Here is a 16,660-nt window from a genome sequence, read left to right on the forward strand (position 1 = left end):
ATCTTTCCTGAGTTTCTACCAATTTCTTGGTAGGTATTACTTAGAGCCACTTGTTAGAGAACAGAGGTCAGGGGCCAGCCCTTCCAAGGGTCACTTAAAAGCTTTCTTGAGGAACCAGTGCCATTGTTATAACTGCTGACCACTGTTGTTAACATTGGTATTTAGTCAATAAATCTTAGATAGAATTTGAATCTAAATCTAGCCAGTCACCAAGTCAGTGTGGAGATAGCAACTGAAAACCAGAGTCTTCAGATGCTTAGGATATTAATGAGAGTTTGAATGTATAAGTCACTTAGATTTTTATCAAAACAATTTTATGTATGTAATTCATTTGTTCTTTACCCAGCCCTATAAAATACCATTTTATTAAATATTATTATAATTCTCACTTGAAAGAAAAGAAACTGAGGCTCAGAAGAATTATATGACTTGGTCAAGGTTACAAGGTAACCTCAAGATAGAGCTAGGAATAGGACCCAGGTCTCCCTCTTTGTTCACTGTTGTTACCACTATATGTATCCAAAAATAGGTAGGGTAGAGTAGAAAGTTTGTGAAAATACATTGCCCTATTGGACACTAGAACTCATTCACACCTTAGAAGCTAACTATACCATTTCATGTTTATTGTGTATGAAAGCAGTACAATTCAGTGGCCAGAGTCTGCTCCAGAGAACACCATTCATCTGTTTTTTCCCTATTAAAAAGAAAAGCTTCTGGGCTTCCCTGGTGGCGCAGTGGTTGAGAATCTGCCTGCCAATGCAGGGGACACGGGTTCGAGCCCTGGTCTGGGAGGATCCCACGTGCCGCGGAGCGACTGGGCCCGTGAGCCACAATTGCTGAGCCTGCGCGTCTGGAGCCTGTGCTCCGCAGCAGGAGAGGCCGCGATAGTGAGAGGCCTGCGCACAGCGATGAAGAGTGGCCCCCGCTTGCCGCAACTGGAGAAAGCCCTCGCACAGAAACGAAGACCCAACACAGCCATAAATAAATAAATAAATGCTTTAAAAAAAAAAAGAAAAGCTTCTAACTGGTCTCTCTGCCTATAGCCACCCTCCACACCACAACTTCCAGGATGATTTTCCTAAACAGAAATCTGATTTATGTTACATGTATTAGTCTGCTTTTCAGGCCTTCCAAAGTCCGTCACAAGCCTATCTAAAAAGAGGTTACCCATTTTTCTTCAATATCCCCTACGTGCTAACAGAACTGATTCTTCCCTGTTACCTAGTCACACCCCATACATAGCTCTCTTTTTTTATGGGAGTAAAATTGCTTTACAATGTTGTGTTAGTTTCTGCTGTACAATGAAGTGAATCAGCTATATGTATACCTATATCCACTCCCTCTTGGACCTCCCTCCCTCCCTTCCCCCGCCCATCTAGGTCATCACAGAGCACTGAGCTGAGCTCCCTGTGCCATACAGCAGGTTCCCACTAGCTATCTATTTTACACACGGTAGTGTATTTATGTCAAACCTAATCTCCCAATTCGTCCCACCCTCCCCTTCCCCCCCGTGTCCACATGTCCGTTCTCTACGTCTACGTCTCTATTCCTGCCCTACAGATAGGTTCATCTGTACCATTTTTCTAGATTCCACATACATGCGTTAATATACGATATTTGTTTTTCTCTTTCTGGCTTACTTCACTCTGTATGACAGACTCTAGGTCCATCCACATCTCTACAAATGACCCTGACTTTGTCATGATGTTCCCACAGTCTGGAACTTTCTTCCCCATCAGCATAAACACACGTCTAAATCCAACATCCCTTCAAGATCCCACTCCTGTTCCACCTCTTCCAAGAAGCCTCACTTAATCCTCTTGGCTGTAAGTGACCTCTTCCTTCTCAGAACCCATGCAGAACGTTATTTAGGCCACTCTAATGACAATTATAATGCTCTCCTTGTGTTGCTTATTTTTGTCTATGACTTAGTTCCCTATTAGATTCTAAACTCTCAATGAGTTAGAATTAAGGACTATAACTTTACATCTCATAACTATCACTTTGAAGTGCCCTGCATGAAAACAGAAACTGCACGTCTTGTTGATTTCTATATCTTCAGTACTTACCACTCATATAATGATCAATATATTTTGTTGAAAGAAAAATTAATGCAAATGTCAACTGATTTGGGGGTTGGATTCTTCTATATCAGACAGGAAATCAGTGGGGACAAGGAATCATGAAATCAGAGAAAGATATATATGCCCTATGTATAATGGGGCACTGAAAAACTCCAGTTTCTTAAAAGTTAGTCTCTCACAAGCTTTCCACTTCTTCAAACTCCTCTATTTCCTGGCCTGAATTTCTCACACTATCTGACACTACTATATGTCAGACAACAGAGGCAGGGTCACTAGTACTTCACACCTGGACTAAGGACTAGCATTTGCACATTAGAACAGGTTTAACACACTAGCTAATTTGTAAGGCCCAGAAAGACTGATTCTTAGGAGATGGGCTATAAAATTCAATATGTAGAAGTACTGCCATTTGAAGGTGTAGGTGTCTAAAGTGACAATACTGAGTGAACCAGAAAATAGGCTATGAAACAGGGGAAGGATGTTCTGCCACCCTTCCAAAGGGTCAAAGTGGTAAGACACACCCTCTAACAGCACAAGCCTTTTTTCCTCCATCTATCCCTCGTGCCTAATATTCTTGGCTGATGTAAACCCCAACTCTACCAAGAGTGATCTGAGGTTCTGAGGACTCCCAGCACAACTGGGAACCATACCACAGACAGAGCACCTCATGAGCCTACTCAGGAAAGGAGTGGGAGAAATGGAAAACATTACTCACCAAGAGCAATGATGTGTAGGCAGCCAGGATCCCAAAGAAACTCAGCAAGACAATGGACCAGAAGAACCAGAATCCTGTACCTAGAAAAATGACCCTGCAAAAATGTGTTTCAATCCTTAAAATACAGTAAAAAATTAGTAGCATCTGTGTCAAGGATTGGGGGAGATAAGACTGGACTAGATGAGGTAAAAGATAAACAGAGGGAGATAAGAAGAAAAGGCAATTTGGGAACAGATGTGTGAAGAGCTTTGGGGATATTCAGTTGAGAAGTTCTAACTTTGTCCTACAGGCAATTGGGTACTTTAATGGGGCTCTGTATGAGTGGTATGATTCTTTAAAGTTACTCAGAATATATCAATATATGCAAAAATTATGTTCTCTTTAAAAAACAATATAAGACAGAAATTCTGGAATTCCAAAAGAGAAAAAGTCCATTGCCTTAATAAAACTAACACTTTCCATTTGGGCAGGTTCCTGGTCCACATGAATATATGTTTTCTTACATAACTGCAAGCCACCATATTAATTTATCTATTCTGTGTAAGAGATTTGGCCCCTTCAGAAATAGTCCTGATGTGTTCTGTTCCTAAAGTAGTTTATGAGGGAAAACTGCTAATAATTTGCTAAGAGAAACAGTGTTACACTTGGTCTACATATTGTATGTCAAAATTGTTCTAGACCGTTCATTTCAAGATAACAGAAATTACCTTCTCACCATATAAAATCTGGAGAAATTATATTTTAACAATACAGACATACGCTTCAAAGATACTGCATTTCTTACAAATTGAAGGTTTGTGGCAACCCTACATCAAACAGGTCTATTGGCACCATTTTTCCAACAGCATTTGCTCTCTTCATGTCTCTGTGTCACATTTTGGTAATTCTTGCAATATTTCAAGCTTTTTCATTTTTATTATAGTTGTTATGGTGATCTGTGATCAGTGATCTTTGATGTTACTACCACTACTCACTGAATGTTCTGAGGATGGTTAGCTATTTAGCAATAAAATATTTTTTAACTAAGGCATGTATATTTTTTATAAACGATGTTATTATACACTTACAGACTACAGTATAGTGTAAACATAACTTTTATGTGCACTGGGAAACCAAAAAAATTGTGTGACTTGCTTTATTGCTGTATTATTCACTTTATTTCTGTGGTCTGGAACTGAACTCCCAATATCTCCAAGGTATGCCTGTATAAAATATAGATTGGTGAACATATAACCACATTACAAATAGGAAAGGAAATTCTCTTTGGTCAGGGGCTATAACATACATCAAGAAGAATGAAACAAGCAAGCAGCCATCCTAGCGAGAGCTATCCCAGATCAAGATACTAAGAGTACTTTCTAAAAGATGAGCTCACAGCCAGGAATCAGAAAACATGTAAGGAATGTCAACAAATTCACCCAATAAAGCCAACTAATAGAACAACTTGCACACAAAAAAATATAATTAATAGAACGATCAGAAAAGAACCACAAAATAAATATATTCAAAAGCTTCAGAAAAATAAAGGACTCACATCCAGGTAACAAGAATAGATGTTTTAAAACAAGCACATTAATTATCAAAACAATGAAACAGAGATCTTAAAAAACATGCAAGATGACCTATAACGGAAAAGAATCTGAAAAAATAATATGTGTCTGTGTGTGTGTGTGTGTGTGTGTGTATAGCTGAATCACCTTGCTGTACAACTGAAACTAACACAGCATTGTGAATTAGCTAGACTTCAATTTTTAAAAAATGCAAGATGGACTTAATAGTAGCCTAGATACAGTCAAAGAATTTATCAAACAGCTTAACCAAATAGTGATTTTGACTTTGCTTTCCAAGTGAGTAAGTTAAGGTTTACCATTTAATGGTGCCTTTATTTTTCTAATCATTTTTCTGGCCACATTTGATTTTTTTTCACTCCCTTTTAACCTAAAAGGTCTTCTTTTGTACATTCAACCACACATAAATATTATTATTAGCTTAGTTCAGCTCAAAACCCTCTCACCAAATTCAGGTGAATTTCCCACCCACCCACCATGAACTGCAGGAAGAATTTTGAATTTTTTTCTCTTTTTCTCTTTACCTCTTCTACTTATTCTTGTCCTATTCATCTGTACTCACTCTAGGTGGTGGTAGTGAAAGCCCTCGCACAGACCCAACACACCCCTAAATAAATAAATAAATTTATTAAAAAAAAAAAGAATTCTAGAAGGGAAAATACAGCAATAAAAATTAAGAACTCAGTGAATGGATTAAATAGCAGGTAAAACAGAGCCAAAAGGAATTTGCTAAACAAAAGACAGACCAGAAAAAAATATCAAGCATGAAACAGAGACACATGAAAAAAATACATGAGAAATACAGAAGAAAGAGTAGGACACTTAAGAGGATAAAGAGAAAATACCTAATATAAAATTGAAGTAGAGGCAATAGAAAATGGGGTAAAAGCAATATTTGTAAAGGTAATGGCTGAGAACTTTTCCAAAATGATTAAAAATACTGTATTGGTCTGGGACCACTCAGAAAAGGAATTATTGTAGGGATTAGACCTTGGGCTATTACAGAAGCTGTGAGAGAAGGCTATGTAAGACTGTTACATCTGCTCCAACACTTGGCCTCAAGTTGTAGAAGTCAGACAGGCCAGAAGTTGGAAAGTAAAACTGAACACAATATATAGGGAAACTGAAACCCATGAGGAGGAACTAGAACCCTCAAGGACAAACTGAAATACGTAAGGATAGACTGGAACACATGAGGACACACACAAACCATGCAACCTGTGTCTATCACTGTGTCAAGGATTTAGCTAAGTTAACTCCTATTAGCTAAGCTATAACTCCATGGTAATGCCGCCGTGGCACCCATTTTGTTTGTCCAAGTGGACCACAGTGACCTTAAATTGACACTAGCACCCTCAGGGAAGCACATGACCTAGGAGCCCTCAGTCATAAGCAAATATAAGGTCCTGATATGACTTCCACAATAGCCCTTGTGATCTACAGTCTCGCATGCTTCCCATCACCTGTATGCCTCATGTGCCCCTTAGACAAGACTTCCATGGGGCTTACAAAAACCCTACTCTTATAGTTTGACTTAATCAATCTGGCCCTAGCCCAGGAACCCCAAAGCACTCCAGCCATGGACTGTAATAAAGGCATGTGCCCAGGTCCTGCCTCACTTTCTGTCTACACTCTGCCTTGACCTCCCTATGTGGGCCCTAGAGGCATCTGTGTACTTCCCCCAGTACCTCCAAGTAATAAACTTCTCTATTTTAATTTCTCTTGCAGTCTGTTGTTGAACCACCACTCACCATTGCTGTTGCCTCAACTGACCATCCAGCACCCTGTGCTCCACATAACAAATGTTAATTCAACAAAGTCATAACACACTTCCTCCAACCTTGGATAATAACAGTGACCTGCAGGAAAAGTTCATGCCTTTCATCATTTAGCTGCATACTTATCTGGCCTAGGACATGAAGAAGCTGAAGAAGACCTGGCAGGAGCAAGAAGAATGTGGGCCCAGGTGCTTCCCCATGGCAACTAAGTGAACTACCAGATATTGACATTGCATGGAGGCTGTCATAATGCCTGGGTCCATCACTGATCTTCAGAGTATAAAGAAACAGCTAACGATTCACTTCCTACTTCTAAACTGTATACCAATTTTTCTTGTAATTAATCCTAACCCAATCCTATACTGGGAATGGAATTGTGAGAAATGTAGTTTCAGTTTAACTAAGTGGACCCAATTAGTACACTACCACAATCCACTCATGAGCAACTTGGTATTCATACACACCTCTATTAACCATCCTTACTTTCTATCTAACATTATGTGATTATCTCTCATACAACCAAAAACACACCAATCCTCTCCCCAGAAAAGGATACAAAGTTCCTTCATTGCCTCTATGTGATGTTTATACCTCTATTTTAAGTACTGATATATATGGTCAACTACTACTAACACATCTTATTTTCAACAGTAGAAGAATGGGAGAAGAGAAAAACATATAGACACACACACACACAGAATTCTGGCTCCCATGATCTCTGTCATTTGGTATCACATGAGTGATGACGTTAACCGCTTCAACGGTTATGTTGAAACACCATTGCTAGCTTTGAAGATAGAGAAGGCCACAAGCTAGAAGCTGAGACCAACTCCCCTCTGACAACCACTGAAGAATGAGCACATCATTCCTACAACCAGAAGGAACTGGATTCTGCCAACAACTTGAATGAACCTGGAAGTGAATTCTCACTCAGAGCCCCAGGTATAAGGTCAGGCCATCTGGCACCTTGATTTCATTATGAAATCCTAAGCAGAGTACCCAGCCAAGCATGTCTGACGTCTGACCTAAAGAACTGAGAAAAAAAATGGGTATTGCTTTAGGCCATTGAATTTGTGATAATTTGCTATGGGAGCAATGGAAAACTGCCCATTAACTTTACTTGTGGCTTTAGGACCAATGGGAACTCACTCTTATAACTTTTATTTAATGATGGAGTATTGCTGTGAGGATTCTGCCTGCTTCTGAGTATGTTTATTCCAACTATGCATTCCAAAACTAGAGAAATAACTGCAGGGTGGGTTTGGGGACCCACTAGAACCACTGTAGAGATAGGTCTGAACCAAAACTCCATTGATTACCTATCTCCATTGATTACTCTGACTGGTGAATCATAGTGTTGCTTTATATCTCCAGGAATTTGTATCAGTTCAGAGTCAGTGTCCAGTAATTGCTCCAGAAGTATTTCTTCTGCCCAAGTGCACAACCACCCTGGTAAATAGCCAGATGTTCTTTGGGGGGAAAAGAGGAGGAAGATTGACAGTATACAGTTTTGTACAGGCAGGTCCTTTTGTATAGCAAGGTCCTTCCTCAAGGATTTCTCTTCATTCAAGAGCTAATTTGTTTGGTAAATAAGTAAAACAGAGAATAGGAAAACAATAGAAAAAATTAACCAAACTAAGAGTTTGTTCTTTGAAAAAATACATAAAATTGACAAAACTTTTAGCAAGACTAACCAAGAAAAAAAGAGGATCCAAATAAATAAAATTTTAAATGAAAAATGAGTCTTTACAACTGACACCACAGAAAGGAACATAAGAGATGACTATGAACAACTATATGCCAACAAACTGGACAACCTAGGAAAAAAGGATAAATTTCTAGAAACATACAACCTACCAAGACTGAATCATGAAGAAATAGAAAATCTGATCAGAGTAAGATTTGATTAATGAGTAAGGAGACTGAATCAGTAAACAAAAACCTCCTAAAGAAGAAAAGCACAGGACCAAATGTTTCACTGGCCAATTTTAAATATTTAAAGAAGAATTAACATCAATCCTTCTCAAACTCTTACAAAAAATTGAAGAGGAGAGAACACTCCCAAATTAATTTTACAAAGCCAGCATTTCCCTGATATAAAAGCTTGATAAGGACACTAAGAAAAGAAATTACAGGCCAACATCCCTGATGAATATAGATGCAAGAATCACAACAAAATATTACAAGCCAAATACAACAGCACATTAAAAGAATCATATACCATGATCAAGTGGGATTCATCCCTCTAATGCAAGGATGGTTCTACATACACAAATCAATATATGTGATATATCACATTAAGAAAATGAAAGATAAAAATCATATGATCATTTCAAAATAGCAAAAATAGCATCTGACAAATTCAAACTCCATTCATGATTAAAAAAAAAAAACAAACTCTCAACAAACTGGGTATGGGAGGAATATACCTCAACAAAATAAAGGCCACATATCACAAGACCACATCTAACATCTTACTCAATGGTGAAAGGTTAAAAGATTTTCCTCTAAGATCAGGAATAACAGGGTGCACACTCTCACCACACCTATTCAACATAGTACTAGAAGTCCTAGTTAGAGCAATCAGGGAAAGAAAGAAAGAAAGAGAGAAAGAAAGAAGGAAAGAGGGGAGGGAAGGAAGGAAGGAAGGAAGGGAGGGAGGGAGGGAGGAAAGAAAGGCACTAGAATTGGAAAGAAAGAAGTAAAACTTTCTCTATTTAAAGATGACATGATTTTATATACAGAAAATATTAAAGACTCCATCAAAAAACTGTGAGATCTAATTAATGGATTCTAAAGTTGCAGGATACAAAATAAATATACAAAAATGTGTTGGATTTCTACACACTGATAAAAATATATACAAAAAAGAAATTAAGAAAACAACCTCAGTTACAATATCACTAACAAAAATAAAATACCTAAGAATAAATTTAATCAAGGAGGTGAAAGAGCTCTCCACTGAAAACTATAAGACGTGAAATGGAAAGATATCTCATGTTCGTGGAATGGAAGAATTAATATTGTTAAATTTTCCATACTACTGAAAGCCATCTACAGATTAGATGCAATTCCTAACAAAATTCCAATGGCATTTTTACAGAAATAGAACAATCCTAATATTTGTATGGAACCACAGAAGACCCCAAATAGCCAAAGTAATATTGAGAAAGAAGAACAAATCTGGAGGCATCACACTCCCTAATTTCAAACAATACTACAAAGCTACAGTAATCAAAACAGTAGAGTATCTGCACAAAAACAAACACCACATCAATGGAATGCCATAAAGAGCCCAGAAATAAACCCATGTATATATGGTCTATTATTTTATGACAAAGGAGACAAGAACCAGGATATACAATGAGGAAAGGACAGTGTCTCCAATAAACAGTGTTGAAAAAACTGGACAGCCACATGCAAAACAATGAAACTGAACCAATATCTTATACCATACACAGAAATCAACTCAAAATGGATTAAATACTTGAACATAAAACCTCAAACCATAGGACTCCTAGAAGAAAACATAACCAGTAAGTTCCTTAACATCAGCCTTGGCAATGAGTTTTTTGGATTTGACACCAAAAGCAAAAGGAACAAAAGCAAAAACAAACAAGTGGGACTACATCAAACAAAACAAAGGAAACCATCAACAAAACAAAAAGGCAACCTACCAAATGGGAGAAAATATTTGCAAATCATATATCTGATTAAGAGGTTAACATCCAGGGACTTCCCTAGTGGTCCAGTGGTTAATATTTTGCCTTCCAGTGCAGGGGGTGTGGGTTCAATCCCTGGTCGGGGAGCTAAGATCCCACATGCTTCGTGGCCAAGAAAACAAAACATAAAACAGAAGTAACATTGTAACAAATTCAATAAAGACTTTTGAAATGGTCCACATCAAAAAAATCTTTAAAAAGAGGTTAATATCCAAAAAATATACAAAGAATTCGTACAACTGAATACCAATTAAACAAACAAACCAGTTTAAAAATAGAGTATCTGAATACACATTTTTCCTAAGAAGATATACAGGCCACAGGTATATAAAAAGGTATTCAACATCATTTTTCTGATGATTCACTAATCATCAGAAAAATGCAAATCAAAACCCCAACTAGATATCACCTCATACCTGTTAGAACAGTTATCAAAAAGACAAGCAATAACAAGTGTTTGCGAGGATATGCAGAAAATGGAACACTTGTGCACTATTGGTGGGAATGTAAATTGGTGCAGGTACTATGGAAACTAGTATGGAGGTTCCGCAAAAAAATTAGAACAGAGCTACCATATGATCCAGCAATTCCACTTCTGGGTATTCATCCAAAGAAAATGAAAACACTAACCTGAAAAGATATATGTACCCCTATGTTCACTGCATGATATAGAAGCCATGCCATGATATAGAAACAACCTAAGTATCCACTGACAGATAAATGGACAAAGAATATGTGGTATGTACATACAATGGAATATTATTCAGCCATAAAAAAGAAGGAAATCTTGCCATTTATGACAACCTTGATGAACCCTTGAGGGCATTATGCTAAGTGAAATAAGTCAGACAGAAAAAGACAAATACCATATGATCTCCCTTATATGTGGAATCTAAAAAACAAAAACAAAAACAATAAATAAGCTCGTAGATAGAACAGACTGGTGGTTGCCAGAGGTGGGGGTGGATGAAATGGGTTAAGGGGTTGAAAGGTACAAACTTCCAGTTACTAAGCCATGGGAATGTAACATACGCCATGGTAACTATAGTTGATAATACTGCATTATATATTTGAAAATTGCTAAGAGAGTAGATCTTAAAAATTCTCATCACAAGAAAACAATTGTAATTATGTGTAGTGATTGATGTTAAAAAGATTTATTGTTGTGATCATTTCACAATATATATAAATATCAAATTATTACTTTGTATCCACCTGAAACTAACACAATGTTATACATCAATTACATCTCAATAAAGTTTTTAAAAACTGAGGGAAATTTTACTTTAAAATGAAACAGCTTTGTATCTCAAGTCCTGTGGAATAATTTAGAATGGGTCCATAAATAAAGACTGCATATAAACTGATCAAAAATTAGTAAAGATCCCACAAAATAAACAAAGCAAGAAAACTAAAAAGTAAATAAATAAACCAGTTTTGACACTTAATCAATGATTAAATTAAAACAAAACAAATTCCATCTATAAAATTAATAAAAATTATCAAAATTAGAATAGTTACTGCTGTCAATGGCAGGCTAAAATAGAAACTCATATACCTCTGTTGTTTATGGAAATTGCTAGACTCTTTTGAGAAAGTACTTTGGCAATAAGCATAATGAATTTTATTAGTGTTTATTCTTCTTAAATCAATAACACCATTCGTGGGAGTCTATTGTAAGAACGTAAGTCAGAGCACAGAGATTTCTCTGTGCTTTCATGTTATCAAAACTGGAAAATTTAGAAACATTCATAATGCCTAACAATAAAAAGTGGTTTAAGTAAGTGTATTAGAGTACCTTCATGTCAGGAGATATTTTTAAACCATTTTAAATGATGTTCATTAAGAGTTTTAACAACTTTTCAAAATGTGTGCAACCATTTTAAGTGAAAATGAAAAGCAAAATTATATATACGGTATGAGCATAATCATGTAAAAATAAGCATAGAAAAAAAGACTGGGAAGTATACCAAGAGATTGTTACTCAAGAATAAGACTAAGCAGATTTTTATATTTTCTACTTTCTGCATTTTTTACATTTAAAATAACAAACCATATTTTACTTCTATACAAGGAAAAATAGGGACTTCCTTGGCGGTCCAGTCGTTAAGACTCCTCACTTCCACTGCAGGGGGCATGGGTTCAATCCCTGGTCAGGGAACTAAGATCCCGCATGCCGCACAGTGCGGCCAAAAACAAAGGAAAAATAAACTGTATTCCATTTTTTAAAAAGACTCATACTCAAACATATCCCTTTCTCCCCCAAATACCAAATAATGGGTAAGATTTGCAATAATCAGGCCAGAAAAACTGGAAGAGCTAGGAGTAGTCCAGAGTAGGAATCTGGCTAGAAAAGGGGCTGAGATGGGACACCATTTCTGTCTTTAGAGTCTTAGAAAGCCCAGTAAAGACAGAAGGAAGAAGCAGAGGCTGGAGGTGAGGCAGAGACATCAGGGTTCATGGACAGAGATCATGAAGACCAACTAGTGTAGGCATCAGTAACCCAGACAAAGAGACTGAGTAACAAGGTGTCAGGGAGTCATCTGAATAGAAGGACTGGGGACATTGGAAGCACAGAGAAAGCTTCCCACTGAGCCAGATTTGGTCTAAGTGAGAGTGAGCACAGGTGGAAGGGAAGTATAATAGCTGAGGGTGCTGAGCATCTTTACCCCTCCCCAGAGTCAGGCCTCCCATCCACCAGCTGTAGAACACCCAATTTTTTCCACCCTCTCCATTATGCCACTAGATCTTTTCAGCCTGATGTAGGATCCATGTGGCTATTAGACCAAAAAGCCCTTACACAAGTGAAAATACAAAAAGTGAAACTCACCAGTCAAAGCCAAAGTATTCGTTTGAGGATTCTATCCACACAAACAGCAAAAGCACAGACATGCAAAATGAAATAACCAGACATGCGTAAAATAATCGTTCTCTCTGGGAAGAGAAAGAAGCAAGTCTAATTTAGTTCCATTTATCCATGGTACCTCAGCAACATCTGTATATACTCGCCAAAGGTCTGCATAGTTGTAGTGCAGCATTACCCTGTAGAGAGGCTTGGAGATATCACGTATCCAGCCCAAAGGCTGAGTTGGGACAAGAACCAAAACATACTCCCAGGCTCTCTTCCAGGGATTTTTCCATTATACCACACTGCCTCCAACGTCACCTTTACCAGGAAGCCTCCCTTTATCTTTCGCTCCGTGTACTTCTTTATAGCTCTCTTGTGACTTACTACATCATCCCTAAGTAATATATATCTGTTGAATCACTTTGCTCTTCTCCATTTTTACCATCACTACTCTAATCCAGGACACCAACATCTCTTACCTTGAATACTGCTGTTGCTTTCTCTTTGAAGGCAAAGACATCTCCCTGCATTACTCTTATACCGTCTAATGCATCTTCCACATGATCAATTAATCATTCCAAAACATAGCTCAGACATCAGTAGCTTAAAATCTTTAGGGAGTCTTTATCCCCTACATGGCAGAGGTCAAATTCTTAAAACCACACAATATCTTTTCCCACTCCCTCTCTAGCTTCATAATTCCCCATCACTTCTCCATTCAGATCCTCTGCTCCACTTAAAATAAACCTTATACCAAGCCCTTTGACTCCTCCTCCAATACCTTTTCTCCTGCCATCCCCTGTTCTTTACCTATCCTATTCTTAACTGCTTTTCACATTCTAAATAGTTATTTTCAGCCCCCTCCCTTGTACATGAAGGCATGCGTGTGTGCAGAGGCATACACACACACACAACTGTAACACTTCTCTCACTATGTTGAGAGTAAGTGTGTACTTGTCTTTTCCTCCAGTAGACTGTGAATTCCTTGAGAGCAGGAACCATGCCTGAAGAACCTGTGTTATCCCCAGTCACTGGTATAGAAGCCAAATATCTGGGCAGGAAAGATACACGAACAGGAGAACACTCCTGCCTAATCCAGGGAAGCCTCCCATTCCCACCCCTTTCCTTGTGCTCCCCATCTCAGACATGAAAAATTAGTAATCCAATTGGTCAGAATCTCGGACCCAGCTAGACCAAGTTTATGATTAAGTGAAGGTACATGATATGGCTCTCCTCTTCTCACTTCAGTGTGCTCATCATTTGGTCTCATATTATATTGCCCACCAGAGAGGCCCAACATATGGCTTAAAGAAAGAAAGAGGCGCTCAGTGAGGCTAGACCACATGCCACACCTCAGCCTTACCAGCGATCTTCATTACAGAAAGTCAGATACTGGCCAGACCAATAATAAAGGAGCACCTTGTTTCCCACTTGCTGTTTTTTCTCATATGTGTAGCTCCTTTGGGAAACTCATACTGAAGAGAGATTTAAAGATTCAGGTATTCCTGTAATCCCTAGCCAAAAACAGCTAATTGTACCTAAACCTCAATTTTTCTTCAAGGTTCACTTATTAACAAAAGCAGAGGTGAATAAATGAATAATAGAATGACAAGAAAGAAGAGAAATGAAGAATAAAAGTGAAAGAAAATGAGCACATGTTCCCATAAAGTTAACTTTGGCTCCAGAATTATGGCAGAACTTTCATGAAGAGCTAGAGCCCGAGCCCAGTCCTGAAGACTCTAGTGAGCCCTCATGAGGGCAGGGACCAGCCCATGTTTCCCACATCTAAGAAAGTGTGGTCCAGCTTCTTCCCATCTCTCCGTACCCAAGAGCAGTAGGGTCCACGTTTAGATTTTTTCTCCTGTTTGATTTTCCACTGGCAGCTGTAGCAGCCAGTAATGGAAGTAACACAGCATTTGTGGTTGAAGATGTGTAAAATCCATGGACTATCCTTTTTCCATCTTTTGGTCTTCTGGCTCCTAGGTTCAATCCTGTTGGCCTTCATAGGCATGGTTCGCCTTTTTGCTGTAATGACAAAACAATCAGGATCTAGTAGTTCCTTCAAATGTTTCCTACCCCACCATTCTACAGAAAGTTCCATCAAAATAGATGGATTTTAACATTTTTTATAATCTAGGATAATGCACTGGATTTGGTGTAGAAGATTAGAGATTCATCCTATCTTTCCCACTAACTAGTTCAGTGTTTACTGCAGTCATTGCACCATTCAAGGTTTAGTTTTCTCACCTCTAAAAACGGTACCATATTCTCTGTCCTAGCCAACTAATATATACTGAAGGCATCAAATTAGATAATATACACAAATGTGTTTTTTAACTGTATTATGCTCTTAAAATAACTTGAAAACTTGGAGACACGAGGGAGGTATATGAAAAATATAATCTTTGACTAATAAGTGACTCAGACACACAGCTGCCTGCCCTTTTATAATCCAGATGCTTAAAAACACTGGTAAACAGAAAATCTCAAAACCAGCCAGAGAAGAAGACATATTACATGTAGAGGAATAAAGATAAGAATGTCTTCTTGATGTTCTTTGAACAACAATGATTTTTTGTTGAAAACAATACAAGCCAGAAGACAGTGGAGCAACATCTGTAAAGAACTAAAGAAGACAAAACAAAGCGTGTTAACCTAGAATTCAGCACTCAGCAAAAACAGTTAGAAAAAATGAAGTGAAATAAAGACCATTTCAGATATTTGAAACTGGAAGAATTAATCAGGTGATTTACACTATGAGGAATGTTAAAGTCATTCGGTATGAAGAAAAAGGTACCAGGTAGGAATGCACATCTACATAAAGGAATGAGGGGCACTGGAAATATTTAACATATCAGTGGATATAAAATAATGTTTTTCTTATTTAAAAAATTACTTCAGAAGGTTATAACAACTGTAGAAGTAAAATGGGGACTTCCCTGCAGTGGTTAAGATTCCACGCTCCCAATGCAGGGGGCCCGGGTTCAATCCCTGGTCAGGGAACTAGATCCCACATGCATACCGCAACTAAGAGTTCATATGTCACAACTAAGGAGCCCGCCTGCTGCAACTAAGACCCGGCGCAACCAAATAAATAAATAATTTTTTTTTTTAAAGAAGTAAAATATATGACAATAGTTCCAAGTCCAGGGGCAGGAAAATGAAACTGTATTGTTATACAGTTCTCATACTGTATGTAAAGTGGTATAATAATACTTGAAGGTAGACTCTGATAAGTGAAAAAAGTATGCTATAAACTTCAAAGTTACCTCTGGAAAAAGGTGTACATATATAATAAGTCAACAAAGGAGGTAAAATGAAATCATAAATATTACTCAATTAATCCAAAAGAAAGCAAGAAAAAAGTGAAAAAGATACATAGAACAGGAGAACAAATAGAAAGCAAACAGTAAGTGCAAGATTTAAGCCTAAATATATCAGTAATTTCTTTCAATGCAAATGGACTAAATGCCCCGATTTTAAAAAGACAGCAAAATTGTCTAACTGGATTAAAAGAACAAACCCAACAACATGCTCCTTACAAGAGTTTGGTTTGTTTAGATAGAAGGTAAAAAGAAATGGAAAGATGGGGAATTCCCTGGCGGTCTAATGGTTAGGACTCCGTGCTCTCACTGCCGAGGGCCCAGGTTCAATCCCTGGTCGGGGAACTAAGATCCCACAGGTCATGCCATGCAGTGAAAAAAAAAAAAAAAAGGAAAAAGATATACCTTGTACACGTATCAGTATTCCATTACCAGGATAATGCCATGTACCAAGCATGGACAAAACCTCAGTCACATATAACAAAAAGCATCTACTACTCACACATCTGAGTTGACTGGCTCTCAATTCTGCTTATCTAGACTGGCCTCAGCTAGAATGACCAGACAACTCAGCTCCATGTGTCACTCAACCAGGTTGGCCTGAGTATATTCTCATGGTGAT

General features: G+C 37.8%; 1 protein-coding gene across 1 annotated transcript in view; it reads right to left on the reverse strand.

Annotated features, from left to right (window-relative positions):
* The window catches only part of GDPD4 (glycerophosphodiester phosphodiesterase domain containing 4), a 120,008-nt gene extending 107,249 nt beyond the window's left edge, over window positions 1-12,759 (reverse strand). The window contains exons 1-2 of the mRNA XM_007187635.2: window positions 12,698-12,759; window positions 2,800-2,893 (exon numbers count right to left, since the gene is read on the reverse strand). Of these exons, the coding sequence (XP_007187697.2) occupies window positions 2,800-2,893; window positions 12,698-12,759 (156 nt within the window). The remainder of the gene's footprint in view (window positions 1-2,799; window positions 2,894-12,697) is intronic.
* Between the last annotated feature and the right edge of the window lie 3,901 nt (window positions 12,760-16,660).

This window comes from Balaenoptera acutorostrata, chromosome 9, assembly GCF_949987535.1.
Source record: "Balaenoptera acutorostrata chromosome 9, mBalAcu1.1, whole genome shotgun sequence".
In the NCBI taxonomy this organism is placed as follows: domain Eukaryota; kingdom Metazoa; phylum Chordata; class Mammalia; order Artiodactyla; family Balaenopteridae; genus Balaenoptera; species Balaenoptera acutorostrata.